The sequence below is a fragment of the Varanus komodoensis genome, unplaced genomic scaffold, assembly GCF_004798865.1.
Source record: "Varanus komodoensis strain SLA01 unplaced genomic scaffold, ASM479886v1 scaffold10, whole genome shotgun sequence".
Classification (NCBI taxonomy): Eukaryota; Metazoa; Chordata; class Lepidosauria; order Squamata; family Varanidae; genus Varanus; species Varanus komodoensis.
In genome coordinates this window covers 20,814,960-20,835,877 of record NW_025335269.1, presented here as the reverse complement: position 1 = coordinate 20,835,877, position 20,918 = coordinate 20,814,960, and the positions used below count along the sequence as shown (strand labels likewise).

Here is a 20,918-nt window from a genome sequence, read left to right as displayed (position 1 = left end):
TGTGCAAAGACAGCTTCCTCCACAGCCTCCCAGTCTTCTGCCTGATTTGCAAGAGAGTTTCAGTCTCAGGATTTGCCCCCAGACTACCTTTCTCCAGGTACAGCTGACAATCCTTTAACCCAAGGCTCCAAAGATATTGCCAACAACACAATCTTTATGGCTGCAGAGATATTTTATGCAGCTTCTATTTGGAAGTGGGAGGGCAAAATTCCTAGAGCAAGGCTGTAGGATTCAGCTTCCTGGAGAATCACAGTATGTGTGTGCACACAAGTGAGGGGGAGAAAACATGAAAGTAATCATTTTTGTGTGTGAGAATGTGTGTTTGAAAGTTCCTGCACACATGAGAAAGACAAACTTCTTGGAGACAGGTGTGTTTTTACTGAATGGGAACTAAAATGCAGCATAACTAAATATTGAGCAGCTTCTCCTGAAGATGGTTTTGTCTACTAAAATGCATGAATGTGGATCATGTGTAACGATGGCATTTGGTGCAAGTGCATGTAAGCCACTTCTAGTCTGGGGAAACACTTTGTTCTTAGGTTAATGTTGGGTTATTCAGCCCATGAAAATCGCTAAGCATCTGGGTTCAGCCATTACATGGACAACCTACAAACAGATTTGGTTCAGCAAAGTGGCTTGCATGTGTCCTCACAAACCAAGGGAATAATTAGTGCTGTATCTTATTTATTTATGTTATTATCACCCTGAGACACTGTAAAGGGCAAGATATTTAAAAAATTAAGTAAATAAGTAATCCATTATTTGCTACTGAATGCCACCATTATGTGCAAACAGCCCCATCAAGTTCATCCAGGTGTACATTACTGAGAAGACTGGCTTCTAAGTATTTCAGGGGCAGGCTTCATACATACAGTGTATGCAATTCCCTATTGTCCATACAGCCAGAAAGCTGGTGTAAACACACTGCCTAGCAACTTTGCCTCATACTATACTATTGCTAAGTTCCAATTTTCAGTGAAGTAACAGGGTACTCTTACTACAACTACTAGAGCAGAACATGAAATCGTCCTATTCGCATCATAAGATCCTGAGTTTGTTTTTCCATTATCAATTTCATTGGGGACAAGTAACATGGAGCTTCTTGAGCAGTTGCGATATCACGGGATAGATGGACAATAGGGCAATAAACAAGGATGTTAGGAGAGGAATTAGCAGCTTCCAAGGGGTTGTGCCTAGGCTTCTATTCACCATACATAATAAGACTTCCTTATGATGTGTCTATGAAGGAGGCCTGGGGCAGTCCCCTCAGCCAGGGACTCAACCCCTGCCCCTGATTTAACTTTCCGCCCCAGTATGAGCATTGGATTTAGCACTGATTCAGTGAAAACAACCATACCAGTCTGGGGGAAAGAGTTTACTTGCAAAAGGAAAGGGACCAAAGTGCTTCCATTTAAAAGGGAAGGGGAAAAGGTAAAGGGCAATAAAAGGATGCTAAAAATACCAAAAACCCCAATTCCTAAGTGCACAGAAACTCATCAGCACATCATCCAGCAAAGAAAATAAATGTGTCCCCACTCTAGATCACATCTGCAATGGATATTCCATGAGCAGGATTGGTCATTTACCAAGTCCCCAGGTAAATTTTTGTCCAGAAAGAAGCAAAAGACCCACTCCTCTTGGCAGTTGGGGGGTTCCTGTTGCCCAATCCTGGGATGGCCTGCCATCTCACCTGGTATATTGTACCCGGTCGTCACCCCAGCAGCAGGCAATCAAGCCCTGAAAGGGTAAGTCCATAAAGCTGGGCCAGGTGTGCTTGGAGCAGAGTTCATGCCTTCCCTTGATAAGTCCTAGAAAATATGTCACTCAATCTCCTAACCTTTACTACTACCAGTCTCTATTGGGAGAATTAGCAAAAGACCAGCCAACCTAATTAACACTTTGGTCACCACTCTGCAGACTACTTCACAGTATTGTTGGGTGGGATCATGTCTGACCTACATGAAACCTTAGATGAAGGACTTGCATAGTTCAGAGCTGGTCCCAAGAACTCTTCCTTATGATGTATTTTCATGCTGGATCAGCTCTGAACTACAGGTGTCCTTAGATAAAGACTATTTCTGCCCTAGGGTTGAAAGGGTTGGTTGGTTGGTTGATTACAGTTCTAGCCTGCCTTTTTCCTTTTGACAAACTCAAACTGGCGTACATCATTCTCCTCCTCCTGTTCTCAATCTTATCCCCGCAACAACAACCCTGTGAGGTAGGTTGAGCTGACAGTCTGTGACTGGCCCAAAGTCACACATTTGGCTCCATGGTTGAGTGGGGACTAGGGCCCAGATCTCTTGAGTTCAGGCCTGCACTCTTTAACCACTACACCACACTGGCTCTCTAGTTATTAACATCTTCTGCATCCACTTTAGGCTTTTTCAGGAGTGGCACAAGAACCATCTCTTTTAAAGTGGCTGGCATCACTCCTTCTCTCTGAGGGAGGAGTTAACCAGCTCCTATATCAGATGCTCATTCCCTCCCTATTAGATGTAATAAAGCAGAACAGGCAAGGGCCAAGCACATCAGAGGTCAACTGGACTTCGCCCAGCACCTTTCCACATCCTCAGGCCTTAACAAGTGAAAGTTATTTTAAAAAGTGAACCAGACAATGCCTTGGACATCTCAGCCAATGGAACTACATTAAAGATGGTGTCCAGGCTGTGGCAAATATGAGGGGCTTTGTCTTCAAAGTGTCATGCAAGCTCATCACAGCATGCTATGGAGATTTCCTCCATCTTTCTGCCAGGCTCACAATTTGAAAGGCCATGAACCACTGAGAAGAATTCCATCGGATGATGCTAGGACGCAATTCTGGCAAGAAGAATGGTCTCTTTGCCATCTTCACTGACACAGCATAAACTCAATCATGACCACCTCTAACCTGTGTTCAATCTACTACATTCAGTTGAGCAAATGAACCCTACATCTTTCAGTGTGGTCTTCCCAAACCAGTTCAGAACTTGATTTAAAAAAAAGAAAAAGAAAAAAAGAAAAAGAAAAAAGAGAGAGACAGCTAACTAACAGGATATCCTGCCCACAGATCATAGGTTGTCTTTATGTTACTAAGAAAACATTTCTCCAACCTTTTTGACCCTGTGGGAACATTTGGGAATTTGAAAATTGCTAATTGCAAAGTAACTAATGAAAGGATAGCCACTTCGGCATCTACCAGTCATGCCTATGAGTTTTAGGTTGCATCTTGCTCAACAAAACTGGATTTCATGTCTGTTCGACAACACAGAATCTCTTTAATTCAGCTAATTGCTGGCAGTTCAGTATAGCTAATACTTCTTTCAAATGTGTAGTTTGGCAATGGCCAATTGTTGTTTCTTTCTTGGGGAAGGACATACATGAATTTAAAAGACCAATAGAACAAAACTGGAAGGATACACACTCTCTGCATATAGAACGTTGCAATGAAGACCTTACAATGCTTTCAATATTTGAACAGGTGGCATATAGAGGATATTTGCAAATGGACACTTATTTGGCGATTTGATCTGCTTTTGTTGAAACTTATAGGTAAGTCCTAAAAAGCTACATGCATTTCATACAAATTCACATAGCAACTGTAGTTTACATGTACTAGCTGCTGGTTCTTTAATTTGTAAAAATGCCCCTTAAGTGCTTGTATCCAGAAGCAAAATGGTACCTGGACACACTAATTAGGATTAAGTATCAAGACACTTAATTTGGAATAAACATATATTGAATTGGGCCGTCAGTTCAAAGGATTACACAATTTTTCCTCACAATATTGCATCCGAACTGAGTTGCCAATATTCCCATCTTAAAATGAGAATGTTGTTCAGACACAAGACCGAAATCTCATAGGCCAGCATGGAAAACAGCCATTTATCTTACATCTACCCAGTTCAACCCTAAAAACACCTGGAGAAAGGAATGGTCCAAGTTGCCTTTTTGCAGCTTGGACATTAGCGATCCCTCTCCCAAACTCCCTGGCTTTAACCTGTCTTGCTCAGTCTAGATGATACTGAATAGAATTATATGTGATACTGGAAGGAGTGCCTCTGCTCTGTATCAATGCAGATGGAAAGATTCTCCTTGTTGCAATTGTGGTGCTGATATGCAAACTATCAAACATTTTGTGCAAGAATGCCCAAGACATGTGTTTTCTGGCTCCTTAGAAGATCTGCATGAAACAACACTAGAGACTATCAACTGGTTAGAAGAACTAGACATCCAGTTAGGAGACTACTGCTGTATTCCTGCAGAACTTTTATATATATTTGCACAGAGTGTGTGTATATATTTGCTTTTTCTCTTGTCATGAACTCATCATACACTAAATAAATCAGTCAGGCATCCAACCAACTAACCCATGACATAGGATGATGAGGCAGCCTTTCACCCACCCATGAGTAAAGTGCATGGGGATTATTTCTCTGAGAAAGGTTGCATAAGAGTAGCCTTGTTGCTACTGTCTGGCAGCAGCAGATGAGAGGTCCAGGCCTGGAATCTCATGCTGTCATCTCCTGGAATGCTCAAAGACTATGTTTCTTTGTCCTCTGCATCTTTGCTTTTTAATATGTGCATTTCAAATGTGCACATGTGTTAAATGCCTTTGTAGAAAGGTGGCATATAAATCTATTAAATAAGAAGGAAAGCCTGGGGCCATGAATAGAAACTTCGCCAGGTTGCAAGAGTATACCTGAGAGGGAGAGAAACTCTGCAGCAGTGGTAGGCTATTATCAAAATTATGCTGATGATACCCATTGGGCAGCTAGCCTTGTAGCACAGGCGACAAAATGCGGAAAAAAATCTACAAACAGGAAACAATCAGAAACAAGCTCAGTTAGTGCAACTGCCACCTCAACATCTCATCTGCATTTGGAACTACATTACATCTGCTCATCGCTGCAAGGTAAGTTACCCACTTTTAGCTTCATACTGAGAATCATAATACAGGGACATATGGGAAGCCAAGGAGCTTTTTACAAGACTAGACCATTCAATGGTCAGTTTCCTGAATTTTAAAATTGAGATAGCTTTCATTCTTCAGTGGTCTCAGATCCTTACATGTCATCTTGTTTGCCTAACAAGATAGGGTGACCATTTATTTATTGCCAAAAAAGAGGACAATGATTTGCATACAGTTTGTACCTGCCAATTTACACGAATATATTCATATTCAGAAATAATGACTGAATATGATTTAAACAGAACATTGTGATTTGTTGAGCCAAGTGTAGATGGCAACTTGGGGCCTTTGCTGCTCACCTTTCTCAGGGGGAGTTAACTTTAAACCAGGCCTGGACTGTGAGCTCTTCGTGGGATGCCTTCAAATAGAGCAGGATCCTTACAGCTCTCTGCAAACAGGACACATGGCTACCTACCCTTCAGTAGTTTGATAAGGAGCTTACCAAGAGTATGGGTTGTAAAAATGTTTATTGGATAATGGCTGATTAAACAGAGTCAGCCCATATGCCAGTTGGACCATCCTCTGGGTCCATGTTCTACTACTGTAGGTCTTCCATCTGCCAAAGATGAGTATGAAAAAATCCAGTTAGTCCTTGTTCTTCTCTGTTCTTGTGTTCTGAAATTCAGAAAATACTCGCCTCTCATGCTGTCTAGGTTATCATTACTCTAATATTTTTAAAAGTGGGATCCCAGCACCTCCTTCCCTGTTTTATATGAGGAAGAAACAGTCACATGAAAGGGTAAGACTGAAAAACCAGGAGAATGAAGCTGCAGATAAAGCTCAGCCTGGCTGTCCCCTATTCTGTAGAGTAGCCATGTAGATAAGAAAAATATTTGTGATCCCTATTCAGGAACAGTGTTCTGGCAGTGACACACAAAATGTCAGAATCCAGGACTTGATTTTCATCCTTCCTGGGTTCCTTAGTTTCCATCCTTCATCTGTAATGTGCTGGAAATTTGTCACAAGAGCCCATTTTTTTCTCTTTTTCATATGTGTATATGAATTTGTATGAAATATTATTCATTACAGGAGAAATCATTAAGAGGTAAAAGCTAAGCCACACTTGTGTTTCCAGATTAACCAGGCATTCTAGGAAATAAGGCAGACACTTAAAAATAATCAATGGACTTGTTATGTGTCTTGTTGGCCTTTTCTTGGTGCAGAGATCTGCTCCCTTTCTTCATTTTCTCCATGCCATAGCTGTTTGCTTTGTAACTTTGTTCAGCAGCAGGCAGAAGGAAGACCTCCCAATTTGTTGAACTCCAACAGCCAGCATTCCTGACTAGGCTAGCAGGGACTCCTAAACTGAAGTCCCAACCATCTGGAGAAGAACCTTCTGTCCCTGTATATCCCTCATCTGTCTTGAATCAATGGCCCCAGTCCTGTTTGTGGCTTTTCCTGGCCTCTGCCTAGCCATGCACCCAGGCCAGCTGCAATCATAGGATTACTGGTCTCTAAATATCTACCTCAGACCATAATCCTGACTGACTCTCCTGAGGCCTACAAGAATCCACTGAAAGTTTCCCATCATTTCTCACAGAGCAAAATAATAGGGCTGCCATTTGAATTGATCAAATCAATTAATCTATTAAACTGTCTTTGCTCATTTCAAAGAAGTGACTAGGTTTCCTCAATGGACTCAATAGGTTTCCTCCTTCCTCAGGAAATGCACAGTGGAAGGAACTGTACTAATCTTCAGTGTTGCTTCCTTAAATCCCTCTTTGCACAAACTTCAGCATTCAAGGGTAAGTCAATCTTTCCCATCCCTGCAACTCCCATGAGCCCTGAGAAGCATAGCTACTGGTGAAGAATTATGGGAGTTGTAGTTCTATAACATCAGGAGGAGAGCAAGTTGTTTACCTCTGAGTCAATTTGTTGACTATTTCTGAGATGGCCTGGTTCAGATATAAAAACCAACCACAGATTCTTGTTATGTGTATGAGCAGTGGTAAGCCTTGGACTCACATGCTCCATCCTCCCAGGTTCAATTTCTGGCATTTCTACCAAAAAGGATCACGTAATTGGAAATACTTGCTACTTGAAATCCTGATGAACTTCTGCCAGGTGGTTTAAGTAATTTTTGGCTACCTGGTTAAATGGTTTGACTTGGCATATGCCCAGAGCATATAGTACTGGAAACTGGCAGAGTTCCAGAGCATATGGAAAACCATCTGAATTCACAATTCATATATATATATATATATATATATATATATTCACTTTTGTTTCCCAATAAATGATAAAAATTCCTTTCCGATGAAATGCTTTCTTCCCATGAATTATATTACTAGTTTAGATTTTTAATATGAATAATGCTCTGCAATTTTCACAATACAGCTCAATTTGAGAAATGCTATTTTCTTCCAGGGTTCAGGAGAAACCACCTTTCTTGAAAAAAAGAAAACCCTGTTTCCTGCCTGGCTCGGTTTGTGAAGTACAGTTCCAGAGTTAGTTTCATTTAATGCTATTTGTTACAAAGCCCTTTGAATGATGATCTTCTAATGCTATTATTTAGAAACAGAAAACTTGATCTTTTAATTGCTGGTGGCATTTTTAAGTAACTTGGAAGAACCAAACTTTAAAAAAATACCAACCCAAACACAGTGAAATCTCATTCCTGCAATGAGATCCACCCTAGTAAATTATTGCTTGGCATTTTATCACATCAATTTGAGGAAAATTGCACTTGTATGTCTGAAGAGAAGCTGAAGTTAAAATGTGTTAGAACTTGCCACTATCTCACCAGCACCCCAAATGCCCCATCAGCAAATCAGTGCCTGCTCCAGGTTTCTAAGGGCCATTTGCCCAAGACAACCCCCATGAATCTTCTGCCTCACCACCACTGCCACTAGCTGCTACTGCTTCTCCTTTTTCATAACTGCTACTGCTTGCTTGCTTGGCAAGGAGAGGGCCTATGAGTACGCAGCCATTGGGATCTTCTGCTTGTCCTTCTTACCACCCCTGTTGTCTGGGCCAGAGCAAGACAGGCAGATGAGCAAGTAGGTTGCAATGGCAGAGAAGAGCCACTCCAGGGGATACTTAACAGTGGGCTGTGGGCCACACCTACCTTTGTGGTTGGTCCTGCAGCAAGTTACAAGAATTCCCTGAGGGTAATGTCAATTGCATGTCAACATCAGTTCAATCAAGCCACCAGTAACAATGGCCAACAGACTGCCTTACTTGCTCCTTATGTACCTGCAGTTGTACAGGGACTAATGGTGGTGCCCCAGTCCCAGAACTCTGCTGGAGTGCCATGTGTGGATGAATATGCAAATACTTCATCTTTTAGAGGTGGGGCTCTAATACTGGGACACAGAATCACACAATAGATCAAATCATGCTACCCTCAGGTAACGGCTACTACTTTCAGTAATATTGAAAGCAGCAGCTCCTGTCTCCCCAAAGAGGGAAACTGTGGCATGAAGCCATATTCCTTTCCTGACTAGCACAGGTGTCCTTGCCTTACCCAACCTAATGCCCTCTAGATATGGACTACCACTCCCATAATCCCTAACCTTTAGCCATGCAGCTGAGGTTTATGGGAATGGTAATCCAACCCCAGATGCCTACCCCATTATTTACCATACTTGCTAGTAATGATGGGACATGCTGTGCAACACACCAGAACATCAAGCTGGGAAAGGTTGGTGTATGCTAACCATGGAACAGTGAATATTCCCAGCCTTTGTGTACCTGAAAAACATAACCCACTATTGTGTAAGTGATCACTTATCCCAAGACCAGACTGAGAAGTGTGTGGTATAGGCTTCTTTCCTGCTTTGTAAAAGGCAAACACAATCATAACCTATAGGTGGGATAAATATACTATATAATTAAGGATTAAATCCTAGTCTTTCAAGAAACTAGTCCAAATTAATAACTCAGCAGCAATGCATAGACATATTGCAAGCTACTGATCTGCCTACTGAGAGCACTTTCAATATATGTGATTACAGGTCTTTGAGAAAGCAGAACACATGAGCATGGAGGATTATGACTATTATGCATACATCAATGCCACATCTGAAGAATACTATGCTCATGAAATGCGTTCAGAGCTTTACAGAATTTTCATAGTCTGCTTATACTCAATTGCCTGCATCTTTGGAATACCAGGAAATGCTTTGGTACTTACCATTCTTATCTTCTGTGAGAAAGTGAAGGTGCCAACTGACATCTTTTTAGTGAGCTTGGCTGTAGCAGACTTATTATTCCTTTGTACCCTCCCATTCTGGGCCTATTCTGCTGCCAAGGAATGGATTTTTGGTACTTTGTCATGTAAAATCATCCGAGGCCTTTATAGTATGAATCTGTATGGTTCCATGTTGACCCTTACTTGCATAACTATCGACAGGTATTTTGCTATTGTCCAAGCCACTAAAGCCCACATCAGTCAAGCCAAAAGAAAAGTCTGGGGTACTGTATTCTGCATTGTGGTTTGGGTGGTTTCTCTGGCATTTGCTCTGCCACAATTAATATTTAGCATCCAGGAAAAGCTTGACAAAGAAATATGCTACACAGCATATTCTTCACACAATACGAAGCTGCTCATAAATATAATTCAGGTGTTACTTGGATTCTTCTGCCCTATGCTGGTCATGGTTATATGCTATTCTATCATTGTACATACTTTATGCCATGCTAGAGGATTCCACAAACACAAGTCCTTACAAATAATATTTGCTATTGTCGTGACATTCATTTTTACACAGACACCCTACAACTTACTGAAACTCTTTCGTACCATAAACAAGGAATCTCTTCTGGATTACAGTTCTGACTATGTCTTCTTCATAACGGAAGCAATTGCTTATTTCCACAGCTGTCTAAACCCTGTTCTCTATTTCTTTATTGGTGCAAAGTTTAGGAAAAACTTGGCCAAGATTCTTAAAAACATGAGATGTGCTAAACACCATCAAATCATGAAGCAATGGCAAACCACTGATGAGGATGGCTCAAAAACTGGTATTGCCACCAATAATGTAGAAGAAACAAGCATGTATCCATTGTAAGAGCATCCTGTAGCACATTCATGAATATTTTCAGTTTGGTGTTATTTCTTTCAGCCTGCAGTCATGAAAGGCAATGCCATGAGCTGTATCATCTTCTCAATATAGCCATAGTCTGTATAAGCTTGGTGGAAGCTTCCTGGCAAAAAGTTTCGAAGAAGTGTATTGTCACCCCAGTTCTTATGCTATGGGCAGCTTCTGAGAAAAGACTTAATTGTGTAAATTTATGCTGCACTTCTAGAACAGACCCAGCAAGGAATTCTAAGGTGAAACTTAACAATAAGCTTTTAACATGTAATCCAAAACTGATCATGATAGAACAGGCTGGACAGGAGATCAAACAGCTTTCTAAGATAATGTTTTGGGCTTTCTATATAAGAAATTGCAAATACTGTTCAACTTGTCTTTGCTTACAGTGTATACATTAAATCTTGAATTTTCTGGAGAATGAAAAGCATAACATTGCCATTCTTTCATTTGCCTTTTCTTGATTTACTTCCGTCATCCACAGAGAATATATGAAGCTGCCTTATTCTAGCTTATTCTCCCAGCTGTAATCATACAAACTCAGTCACTGACTATTGCTAAATTATTGATACACCTAGACTGGCCTTCCTCAACAACATGCTGTGTAAGTACTGTACTATAATGCTTACCATCCCTGACCAGCAAGCTATGAATCATGGGGATTAGAGGGTCATTCATAACAATGCATTCTGGCCCATCAATTGTAATTGCCTCATCATTCAGAAAGAAAGCCTGTTGGAAGAGTAACAACAGTGAAAACTAACATGAAACTAACACCAGTAATGGTCCAGATATGTTCTTCTATCCCTCAGTAAAGGTTGATTCATACCTAGATGCTACAGTGGCAATGTGGGGAAATCACTGGTTTTTTTATGTGTGGTCTGAGAACTGCTTCAGAATTGAAACTCTTCTTTTTAATATTACCATGCTAAAACAGAACATAGCCTTTCATAAAAGGAAGACATCAGTGTGGTTTACACAGGAGACTGTCAGAACCACTTTGACTAAGTTGTTTTGCACATTGAAAAATAAGAGAGGTGAACTTTAAACTGATGCTTGAAGGAGAATTTAACTAACAACCCTACACATTTCAAACGAAAAGAGTCCCACAACTCTCAGCATCTCCCAGGCAGCCATAATTTTTTCTTGCCAATACTTGCACAAGAGTGAGCCCTTACTGGTTCAAATATACTCTGGGATAGATTGTAAAATAAGACAGCTTATGGAAGTTCATGGAAGCTGCATAGCATAGAGAGGGATGGGAAGCTTTCTTTCTGCTTCCAGACTTAACTTAGAATCCAAGCCAGTGTGGGTATCGTCATGCAACATGGTATCCCCCCTAAGAAATCTACCCATGCACTAAAGATGCTCAAGCACAACAGGGGGTTGTGTCCCTTCTCCTCCTGGCCTTGGTCCTCTTGCAGTATCCAAGGATCACTGCAGGGGACTAAGAACTAAGGCACTTTCAGCTGCTGCCTCTCACTTCCTCACCCACCCTCCTGCTGACGCCACCAAAGCAGGCTTGCTTGTGTGTGACCTTCTCTCCCAGCATTGATAGAAGCATGGGAAACTTGGAGGGGAGTGGGGCTGAGAAGGGCATTTCAAAAATGTAAATATATTTATTTTAACTATTTTTGTGTACCATGCTTTAATAAAACTCCCAGTGTGCTTAAAGTACAATGTAGCAAAAATAACTATACATGCAGTTAAGCAGAAGTAATTAATGAAGCAGTAAAACTAAAACAGCATAAAATAGCAAAAAAAGACCATTAAGATTAAAAGACTTAGGAAAACTAAAGGTCTTTGTGTGATGACTGCATGATACAGTCAATGGCAAAGGAGCCTCTCTGGAGGCTGACAGCCTATGCCAGGCGCTGGCACTGAGACAACCCTTTCTTTGGTAGCCCGCTTGCCTTGCCTCAACTGGCAAGGCCTTCTACTATGGCTACTTGGGCTGTGTGCACAGGTAGCCATTTCATTCAGAATGGCCAAAGGAGAGGCTTGGTTTCGTTTTCCCTTCCCTACTGAAAATCTTACAGCAAAATTAGATGTCATCCTGGCAAATCCCTGCTTCCAACCCCACATTTGGCAAGATCATGCAAGGAACAAGAGGTGCAGCAGATGAATGGGAAGCTTATCCTTCCAGCAGCTCTTCTTCCTGCCCTACAGATGTCTCCCATGCCATTCCCCCCACCCTCAACTAGGCTCCCAGCTTCGAAGCTTGAAAATGGGAAATGGCCTGAGAAAACAGGATATGCAGAGGAGAATCAGCATGCCAGGAAAAGGGTTGGGCATCCTGCATTTCTCTCATAATGTCTAGCCATTCTGGTTGTCTTTTAGACCAGCCTTCTCCAACCTAGTACTTCCCAATTCTGTCTTGGTAAAAAGGCAGGATGCAAATCAAAGAAACAATCTCAAACAAACTCCCCTCATCCCCAGACCAGAGGCTACTGACCATGCTGGCTCTGGATGACAGGACTTGTAGTCCAACACAGCTGGAGGAGGAAGGATAGCATAGGGAAGAATGCTTTAGACAGAAGTGCAAAGTAAAACTATAAATAGTTTTGCCCATCATGACACAGATCGCTGCATGAAAGAGCTGAGTTTTCTGACTGATTCTTTCTTTAAATAATATGTATACTTACAGGTCTGTCAGAGATTCTTCTTCAGCATTGTGAATAGGGTCACCTTCCTGAATTTGAACCACTTCTTCATCTGTGATTATATCAAACACAGCATCATCTGTAGGTTTGGAGGCTTCATTTGTGACTACAACAGGAAAGGGCAGAAAGTAAGGAATACATGGCCAAGTGATGAAACTGTTTACTTTATTTTAGAATTACAAGATTACAAAGGACACTGAACTCTAATGCAATGAGTTCTACTTGTCTGTCTCAAGTAGAAGTCCTTTTTACCAGGACCTTGTATATTCCAGTTTACCAGCAAGGGAACAGTAGGAATCTCCAAGTTCATTTTGTAAATGAGGCCCTTTCTAGCAGAAACCATCGGATGTTGCTTAAAGTTGCATTCAAGAAACATTGGTTTTAGCAACCCATCAAGGTAGACTCCAGAACAGGAGATGAACCTATTGTTTTAACCAATTCAATGGTCCACTTCCCCTCTGCTCTGCCATTTCCTCTGGTAAGACTGCAGCATCTGGGATGCAGCTATGTCTGTGGATGAAGCATACATGGGAAGAAGAATTCCCACAGGAAGAGTTGATTGAGGAAAGGGAAACACCCAGAAACCAATATGCCAATAGATTTACCAGAGATCTCTATAAATGCTTGACCAGGCAAGTGATTTCACTTATGACAACAAAAGTATGACTAGGTTTGGATAACATAATAATCCACACACAGTAGTTGTGCACGGACTATCTGTGAGCTGTCTTGAACTGTAAGTTGTTGCTGAAATGGGGGTTGTATTATCTGAACCCAGCCATGCTAGCAGATCATGGTTAGCTAACCTCAAACAAACCAAAGTTAGCAATCCAACAGTAAACCATGGGTTCTTTGGGCTTAACAATTCATGGTTTGCTAGTGTGCCAGGGCTCAGACAACATGATAACCCATGTTTCAACAATGAGCCATGCTTCAACAACCCACAGTCAATCCTTGAGTGTGGGTTATCTTGTTGTCTGAATCCAAAGTGTCACGTAGCACCTTAAAGACTGAAGTTTATTTTGGCATGAGTTTTTGTGGACCAGAGCCCACCCTACAGAAAAAAATAAGAATGAAAGAACACATTCTTCCCCACAACCATGCACCTCACAGAAATGTACCAAAACAAGGATGTCATCTCTCTGCAACTGATGAAGTGGGAGTTGGTTCAAAATACTTATGCTATAAAAAATCTATTAGCCACAAGATTGGTTTTGCGATCAATTCCTTGATTTCCAGAGGAAGGATGAATAGAACCACCCCCTTGATATCATCTGGAACTACATGGAGGAATGCTGCACATTGCTATTTTCCAGAGTATATTATTGTCAGAGAAAGGTGAGAGTCCTGTGGACCAAATCAGATGAAGATTCACCAATAAAGAGGGCTGGGGCAGAGGTTTTGGTGGTAAATAGCTGAGACTTTCATACACCGGAAAGCGGCCTCTTGTATGTAGTAAAATAATTTCAACATATATTTGTCATACTGCTACTTGCCAATATGCCCATCTTAACATAAACATTAACACATCTATGAGTGAGAATTAACACCTTATCTAGGAGGGTGTTGTACAGCCTATCCTTCTACCTGGCATAAAAGTCAGCATTTGTGATGGGGCTGCAAAAAGGTGAATTGTAATAGGAGGAACTAGGTATATTTATAGATTTAAGAGAGGACTGAGATGGATATTGCATTTCAAGTTCCAAGCAGCTGTCGCAGAGAAGGGGGTAGCAACCATTCTCTATTGTCCAAAACTGCAGGACACCAAGTAATAGGCTTAAATGAGAGGAAGATATGAAAAATGTCCTACTGGTCAAAGCAGTTAAAAAATGGAACCAACTGCCAAGGGTGGTATTCAAGCAGAGGCTGCACAGCAATCTATCAGTGATACTTTAAACTGGGTCTTGCACTAAGCAGGGCATTGGATGTGAATGCCCAAACTCTATGATTTTATTATTCCAGGAGTGTTAAAAATGTCAAAGGCAACTACAGAACCAGTCATAACTTAAAACAACTACAAAACATTTCATCACTTTTAAGCACACTAAAACACTAAAACTGAAGACAGATGTCATGAATAAGGACAGCTCATTAACAAGGGATCAGTCTCAAATACTGTTCAAATGCCTGCCACAAAAGATGACAGAAATGTAAGAGTGGTCTTTTGAAAAGACACTGCATAGTAGGAGAAGAGATATTGCATGTTCTTACTGGGACAAATTGAAACACACACGCATGCTCTCTCACACACAGAAACATAAATATGTAGCTGCCTGTGGAGACCCAGCCTTTGCAGAATATATTCTTCCCTGGTTTCGTCGCATGTTTCTGATTTACCTGTGCAAAATTGATCCTGATTATGGGACATTTCTGTTTCAGGTTCAGGGTCACCTTTCTAGCTCTACCATATTGAATACTGAAAAGATTCAAGGATGATTTTTTGTAAGTACACTGGACATTTCCTAGAGAACCTACTCCCATTTACATGCAGAAAGTACTCACCCATCACTCTCTGGACTAGGGACAATGGTGAGGCCAACAGACCTGAAGATGTTGGTTCTTCTTGGTTCATAATTGATCCAGAATCCGCTGAATTGACACTCGATTTTTTAAAGCAAGCTCGACAACATCGCTCCTTCTTGCCTGTTTGTTTTGACATGGCATAGTTGTTGCAGCAATAGTAGCAGAAAATGCGGCCACACATTCTAAAGAAAGTTGTATTTGGTTAGAGCTGAGAGGGTTCTTCATGCAACTTTAAAAGGAAGGCACTTCAGGGATACAATATTCAGTCTGCAGAAAACCTTAAGTCTTAGCAGAATGGACTTTGAAGTCAATGAAGAAATGGTGAATTAAGTTCAGTTTATGGGGTGGATCTAGAAGCAGGTCCCACTGCTACCTCCTTCCCATAGCAGCCCCACCAGTTTGGTAAAAACACTACAGATAGAACCAGGAGACCCTGCACAATGGGGTGTGCTGCAGTGTGGGGGGGGGCAGTCCAAAATCAAATGGAGAGCACTTGTTTGTGGGGGGTGGGTGGTCAGGAACTGCTAGCTGCTGTTGTATGCATGGTCCATTCAGCTAGTGAGGCAGTGTCAGTTCAGGGTTGTGCCTGATAATGCAAACTGTTCTCAGGCATCATCAGATTTAACTAAGACTGTCAACAAGTTAAAGCTTTTTTAGTTGATTAATGGCATTGCCTTGAACCTCTTATTCAATTAATTAAACCCTTAGAAGACTACAGCATTACAATCCCAGAGATTTCCTAACTGCATTTCATGAAGGTTCACTTAACTAGGCAAGAAATACAAAATTATAACTGGGAAAATTAGTTTGAAAGAAAGCAGTGCATCCTGATATATCCGGAAGTGGTTACAACAGGCTAACAATGCAGGAGTTGTTTAAATATCAAGCATTTCCGGTTAAAATTGGAGACACAGTGCTCTTTTGAAATGTATGCTAAATGAAATGATCAAGTATCCCTTCCATAGATCAAAAGACAAATGACCTGACTTCATTCTTCAGCTGTGAGCTTCCAATGTTTCACAGGCCAGCACTGCATGAAGACCTATTTGGCCAGTATCCTCTACCCTTCCCCAAGCTGGTGCATTTTGCAGCTACAGTTCCCATCACCAGCAGCCAAAAAGGCCATTGTGTGAAAGTGTCTTTTATGTTAGCTGCCAGGACCTTCAGCAGCAGTGCATGATTGTTCCCGCACTGCAGCTGCTTCCTGCAAGAGTCCGCAGAGGAGTACCTGGCTCTGTAAACACTTGCAGGACCAGCCAGGCCCTGGTCCTGACATCCATGTATTGAATGGATAGACTGAATTCTGCCTCTCTCTAGCAGGGCAGGGTAACCTCCATACTAAGAAGCTCCCTAATCTGGCCTGCACAGAATTGCACAGTGTCCCCAAGCACCCTGCCCTGACCTGGAGAGGGGAACTCTCATGTGATCTCTGATCAGAAAAAATAAGGGTTTTTCACTGTGCACCCCTCTAAAAACTTCTGACAAGCATCAAATAAATCATCTCTATGTACTGACCTGCAATGATGTCGGCGATTCATCCAGCCAAATTCTTTCTGACAGTCCAGACAACAGGTAACTTCTGCATCACCAAGCCATCTTTGCTCTGCAGTGAGCTTCTGCTGGAATTCCAGAGCATCTGATTTCTGCCAAAGGGCATCCTTGTCCCTTTCAATAACAAAAAAGCGGGCATATATACTTCCCTCCATTTTCAAGACATGTCATGGTTTTTCTTTGAAAGATTTACAAGAAATCGGGCAAAGTTCTGCCTGTGTGCATGCATGTCTGTGCATATGACCAACATTTAGTATAAACTGTCTTGACCATTTTCTGCCTACCACTTTGATTTGTAATCAGTCATAATCCGTAGTCAAAGCATTTTGCCATGAAGATCTGAAAGAAGGTTCATGTCAGTTCTGTGAGTTAATGTATCAGATCTGCTGTGTCACAGCTACACCATGAAGTCAGAGTGGCTTCCAGTTGCCTGAGGGACCCAGCTATACCTGACTAAGATCAGGCCCAGGGGATCCTGAGGCACCACCTCTCGCTATTCCCCCATGTCCTCCTGCCAGTATCCCAGGAATACACAGCAGGAGAAACCTCTGAGAGCCATGCAAAGTGCTGCTTGGGCTCTTTGCTCTCTGTCATCAACAGCACCCCCTGGTCAGAGTGGCAACCTTTTCTTGATGCTGTGGCCAAAGGGTCTGCTAGCCTTTCAGCTTGATTGCAGCTCAGCATGTCATCCAGGTTTCCTACATCCCACTACATGCCATGGCTAGTTGGGATGGTTCATAAACTACCCCCTGGATAGCAGGGGAGATTCAGGCAACATGGCAAGCTCCCCACAACCAGTGGCTTACACTGTCCTGTGAACCCAGCCCATAACACGGTGGAGCAGGCTCCTACAAATCTGCTCAGCGGCTCATCAGGAGTCTGTACCCAGCCTCTCTGATGAATGGGTCCCCAGGAATATAAAGATTTCCTTCCCAGAACCTTTATTGTGGATTCAGAAAGAAACAGGCATTTCTTCTGACCAGCTTTCCCATGCTTCCACAAACATTAAATAAGAATCTGCTTCTCTCCCAACTCCTCAGTGCATGCCAGCAGACTGAGGAGAAGAGAGCAGATATGTAGGTGGCAACTAGAAGCAATGGCCTGGCTAGTAAACCAAACCAGCAGTTGTGAACTGCTGCTTGTAAGCATCTTTCTGCTTTTCCCAACCTGGTTCCTTTCAGATATTTTGGAAACATCTCTAACTCCCATCAGCCCTGGCCAACACAACCAAAGGTAAGGACTGCCAGGAATTGTAGTCCAAAATATCTGCAGGGCAGCAGGTTGGGGAAAGCTGCTTTATTTCAGAAACCTTCAGCAGGTCCAAATGGAAAAAATTGAAATTCTGTGAGTCAATGAAATTTCAAGGCTTGTTTTTCCCCACAAGAACCTCTCATGCCACATGGCAGACTGCTTTGGAAACTGTGGGAAGTGTTAAAAAAGGGTGTTTGGATATGGGATATGAAAGTCACCTTTTCAAAGAAAAGTAATTGCACATCCCATTACTGAATATGTATTTATTATGAATACATCAACTGCATGAGGCCAGAAAACAAGAGTATCAAAAACAAAATGCTAAATTAAAAAACACATACTAAAATATGCTAAAGGCAGAAATGTCCTCTAAGATTGAAAACAAATTCTGAGATTGCAAGCTTGTTAAAAGAGGGATCCATCCACTGAATTCCAGAGTCAAAGCACACACTACAGTAATTATGCAGCATGTATTGGGAGAGTTAGCTCTTTGCCCTGACATAAGCTTACATGGCCCCTGTATGGGTTGGGACATTCCCCCTGCTGCACACAGGGCTTTCTCTCTGAAATTCCTCCAACCACAAGAGGGAGAAAAGAAAGAGCATTGGCAGAGGCTTCCTTCCACTGTGTTTCATTAAACACATGCCCATGGCAATGGGGAGGGATGTATTTCAGGGAAAACATTGTGTGGTGGACCGACTTAATCCTTCCCTCCTGCTGCATGGTGGTCTCTGTCCAAATCTGGGCATACATGCTTGCAGTAGACTAAATAAAAGCTCTCCCTCCACTGCACACCACACAATTAGCATGATGTGGTGCATTGCACCAAGACCTCAATTCTCACAGAAAAGCCAGTTCAAACTCCTGCAGTGAACAGGGCTGTGCTCCATTGTCCTTTTAAAAGCCAAACCACAGTATTGGGGAGCAGAGGCATTATGGCTCCTTTGGTGTGATATCAAAGTGTTTCAAAGTGTTGCACCAGACACACCAATAGTAATTTCCAATAGCTGTTCTGTCAGGCTGGGGCAGAGGACAAGGATGGAATGCAAGACCCCCATTATTCCCGCCCAGAAGCTCTGCCTGTCCTCGGCAGACATTTCATCAGGCTGCAGCAAGGGAAGAGATAGCAAGTAAGGCCACTCCATCAGCTCTGTTGAGATGACAGCATTTTTTGGCTCCTCCCCCCTTTGAGCTATTTCTGTTCCAGCTGGCCATGATAAGTCCTACTCTCTGGCAGAATTGTAGCTCATTTTTATAAGAACAGATATAAAGAAGAGGTGCCTAAGTTTTCTTGTTTTTCTTTCCCCTCCTCTTTCCTTTTGTGACATATCCTTTTAGACTGAAAGCCTGTGGGAAGGAGCAGTCCTGTTTTTTTTTTAAAAAAATCATTATTGTATTAGCTGCGCTGAGAATCATTCCAAAGGAGAATGCAGTACTAGTGTTTTAAATAAAGTAATAACCAGTCAGCCAGTGTGATGTGGTGGTCAAAGTGCTGGACTGGGTGCTTGGGAGATCCAGGTTCTAGTCTCTATTCAGCCATGAAACTCACTGGGTTATTTTGGACCAGTCACTCTCTCTCAGCCTAACCCACCTTATAGGGCTCTTGTAAGGATAAAATGAAGTCAAGGAGGACTATATCAGCTGTTTTGGTTTCCTTGTAAGAGTAAAAAAGGATATAAATGCCATGTAATAATTATAATATCCATTCCTGATGTATGACACAGGATTCTAGGTTATAATCATGAATGCCAAAAGGTTAAATCATCCAACATTAACTCTCCAGAACTTTGCAAGCAACTAGCAGTATAATCCCAATCCAGTTTACTTGAAAATAAGTCCTTCTTTTAGTGGGACAAACTGCTTGACTAAGTCAGTCAGAGAAAACTTGTAAAGGTGAGAACCCCTGCCCCATATATTATTTATTTATTTATTTATTAAAACATTTTTATGGCGCCCCATTCGCCGAAGCCTCGGGGCGGCTTACAACACTACATATATAGCATTACATGAGCATGCATAAGGGCAGGGAAAGTATTAGTTACACACATACATACATCAGCACTTTTGAGTTTTCTGCAGTTTAAAATGTCAAGTGACACCCAGAAACCACAGGACTTAACAAGTGCTGATGTGTGGCTAAAAGATTTAGTTAACATGTCATGGTGTGATGCCACTGCGAAAAAAAAGCTGCAGATGCAAGGAACCTGTTGTGCTTGCATAGGAAATAAAAACCAAGCCTTGAGACTACAATTAACTATTTTGTGTGAAGCATCAGCAACTCCTTTAAGAATATTTACAACAAATAATAAGATAATCTAATCACATGAGGAACAAGTGTGATAGATTGCTGCCCATGCTGGGTTGAGGTGGAAAGAGTGAATCTGACTGGCCAGTGAATCTGACTTTAGCAGTGGACTGCCTTATGTGTACTGCCCCATTAGTGCAAATGATTTCATAAAACAAGTTCTAGGGATGGGGTTCCAACATGTTGCCTGTAGGTACAACCATACTAACCAAAGTTCCCCTGCCCAGCCCATTTTTAAAAAGGATTTGGGGCTGTTTTTACCATGAGCGGCTGCAAAGTGAAACATCTTGCTTGCAGCCCTGCCTACCCAATTACCTTTTCCCAGAAAGCTACTGGGCCCTATATAGGCACAGTGTCTGTAAAATGAGTGCTTTGTGGCTTACAGCAACCACTGTGTGAATAGACATTCCTATCCCAGTGGCACAACTATTTTCTTAAAGGGCTCACAACATTTTCTCAGAAGTCTAAAAGTGCCCACCAGCCCTAAGAGGCTGAAGTCGCCTGTCCTACTCTGCTATGGGCTGCTATTTTCTGCAGCTAATGCCTTCTGCTGAGGCTGCAACCATCAAGAGGGCTTTTGAAATCCAAATGAGGCACTTTTTGTTAGGAGCATGGCAAGGAGAGAAAATGCCCATCTCCCA

At 41.9% G+C, this 20,918-nt stretch overlaps 2 protein-coding genes across 2 annotated transcripts in view; one reads left to right on the top strand and one right to left on the bottom strand.

Annotated features, from left to right (window-relative positions):
* FYCO1 (FYVE and coiled-coil domain autophagy adaptor 1) overlaps positions 1 to 20,918 on the bottom strand; it is a 58,147-nt gene that overhangs the window by 10,119 nt on the left and 27,110 nt on the right. Inside the window, exons 11-14 of the mRNA XM_044419138.1 lie at positions 16,686 to 16,865; positions 15,150 to 15,352; positions 12,630 to 12,753; positions 4,679 to 4,712 (exon numbers count right to left, since the gene is read on the bottom strand). Coding sequence (XP_044275073.1) covers positions 4,679 to 4,712; positions 12,630 to 12,753; positions 15,150 to 15,352; positions 16,686 to 16,865 — 541 coding nt within the window. The remainder of the gene's footprint in view (positions 1 to 4,678; positions 4,713 to 12,629; positions 12,754 to 15,149; positions 15,353 to 16,685; positions 16,866 to 20,918) is intronic.
* Positions 4,821 to 10,410, top strand: CXCR6 (C-X-C motif chemokine receptor 6). Its single transcript, XM_044456101.1, has 4 exons — positions 4,821 to 4,891; positions 6,612 to 6,693; positions 7,316 to 7,395; positions 8,905 to 10,410. Exon 4 carries the CDS (start codon positions 8,926 to 8,928, stop codon positions 9,958 to 9,960), a length of 1,035 nt encoding a protein of 344 aa, XP_044312036.1. The 5' UTR covers positions 4,821 to 4,891; positions 6,612 to 6,693; positions 7,316 to 7,395; positions 8,905 to 8,925; the 3' UTR covers positions 9,961 to 10,410.

Coding starts and splice junctions, on each gene's coding strand:
- CXCR6 (XM_044456101.1), top strand. CDS start 8,926: ATGAGCATGGAGGATTATGACTATTATGCATACATCAATGCCACATCT.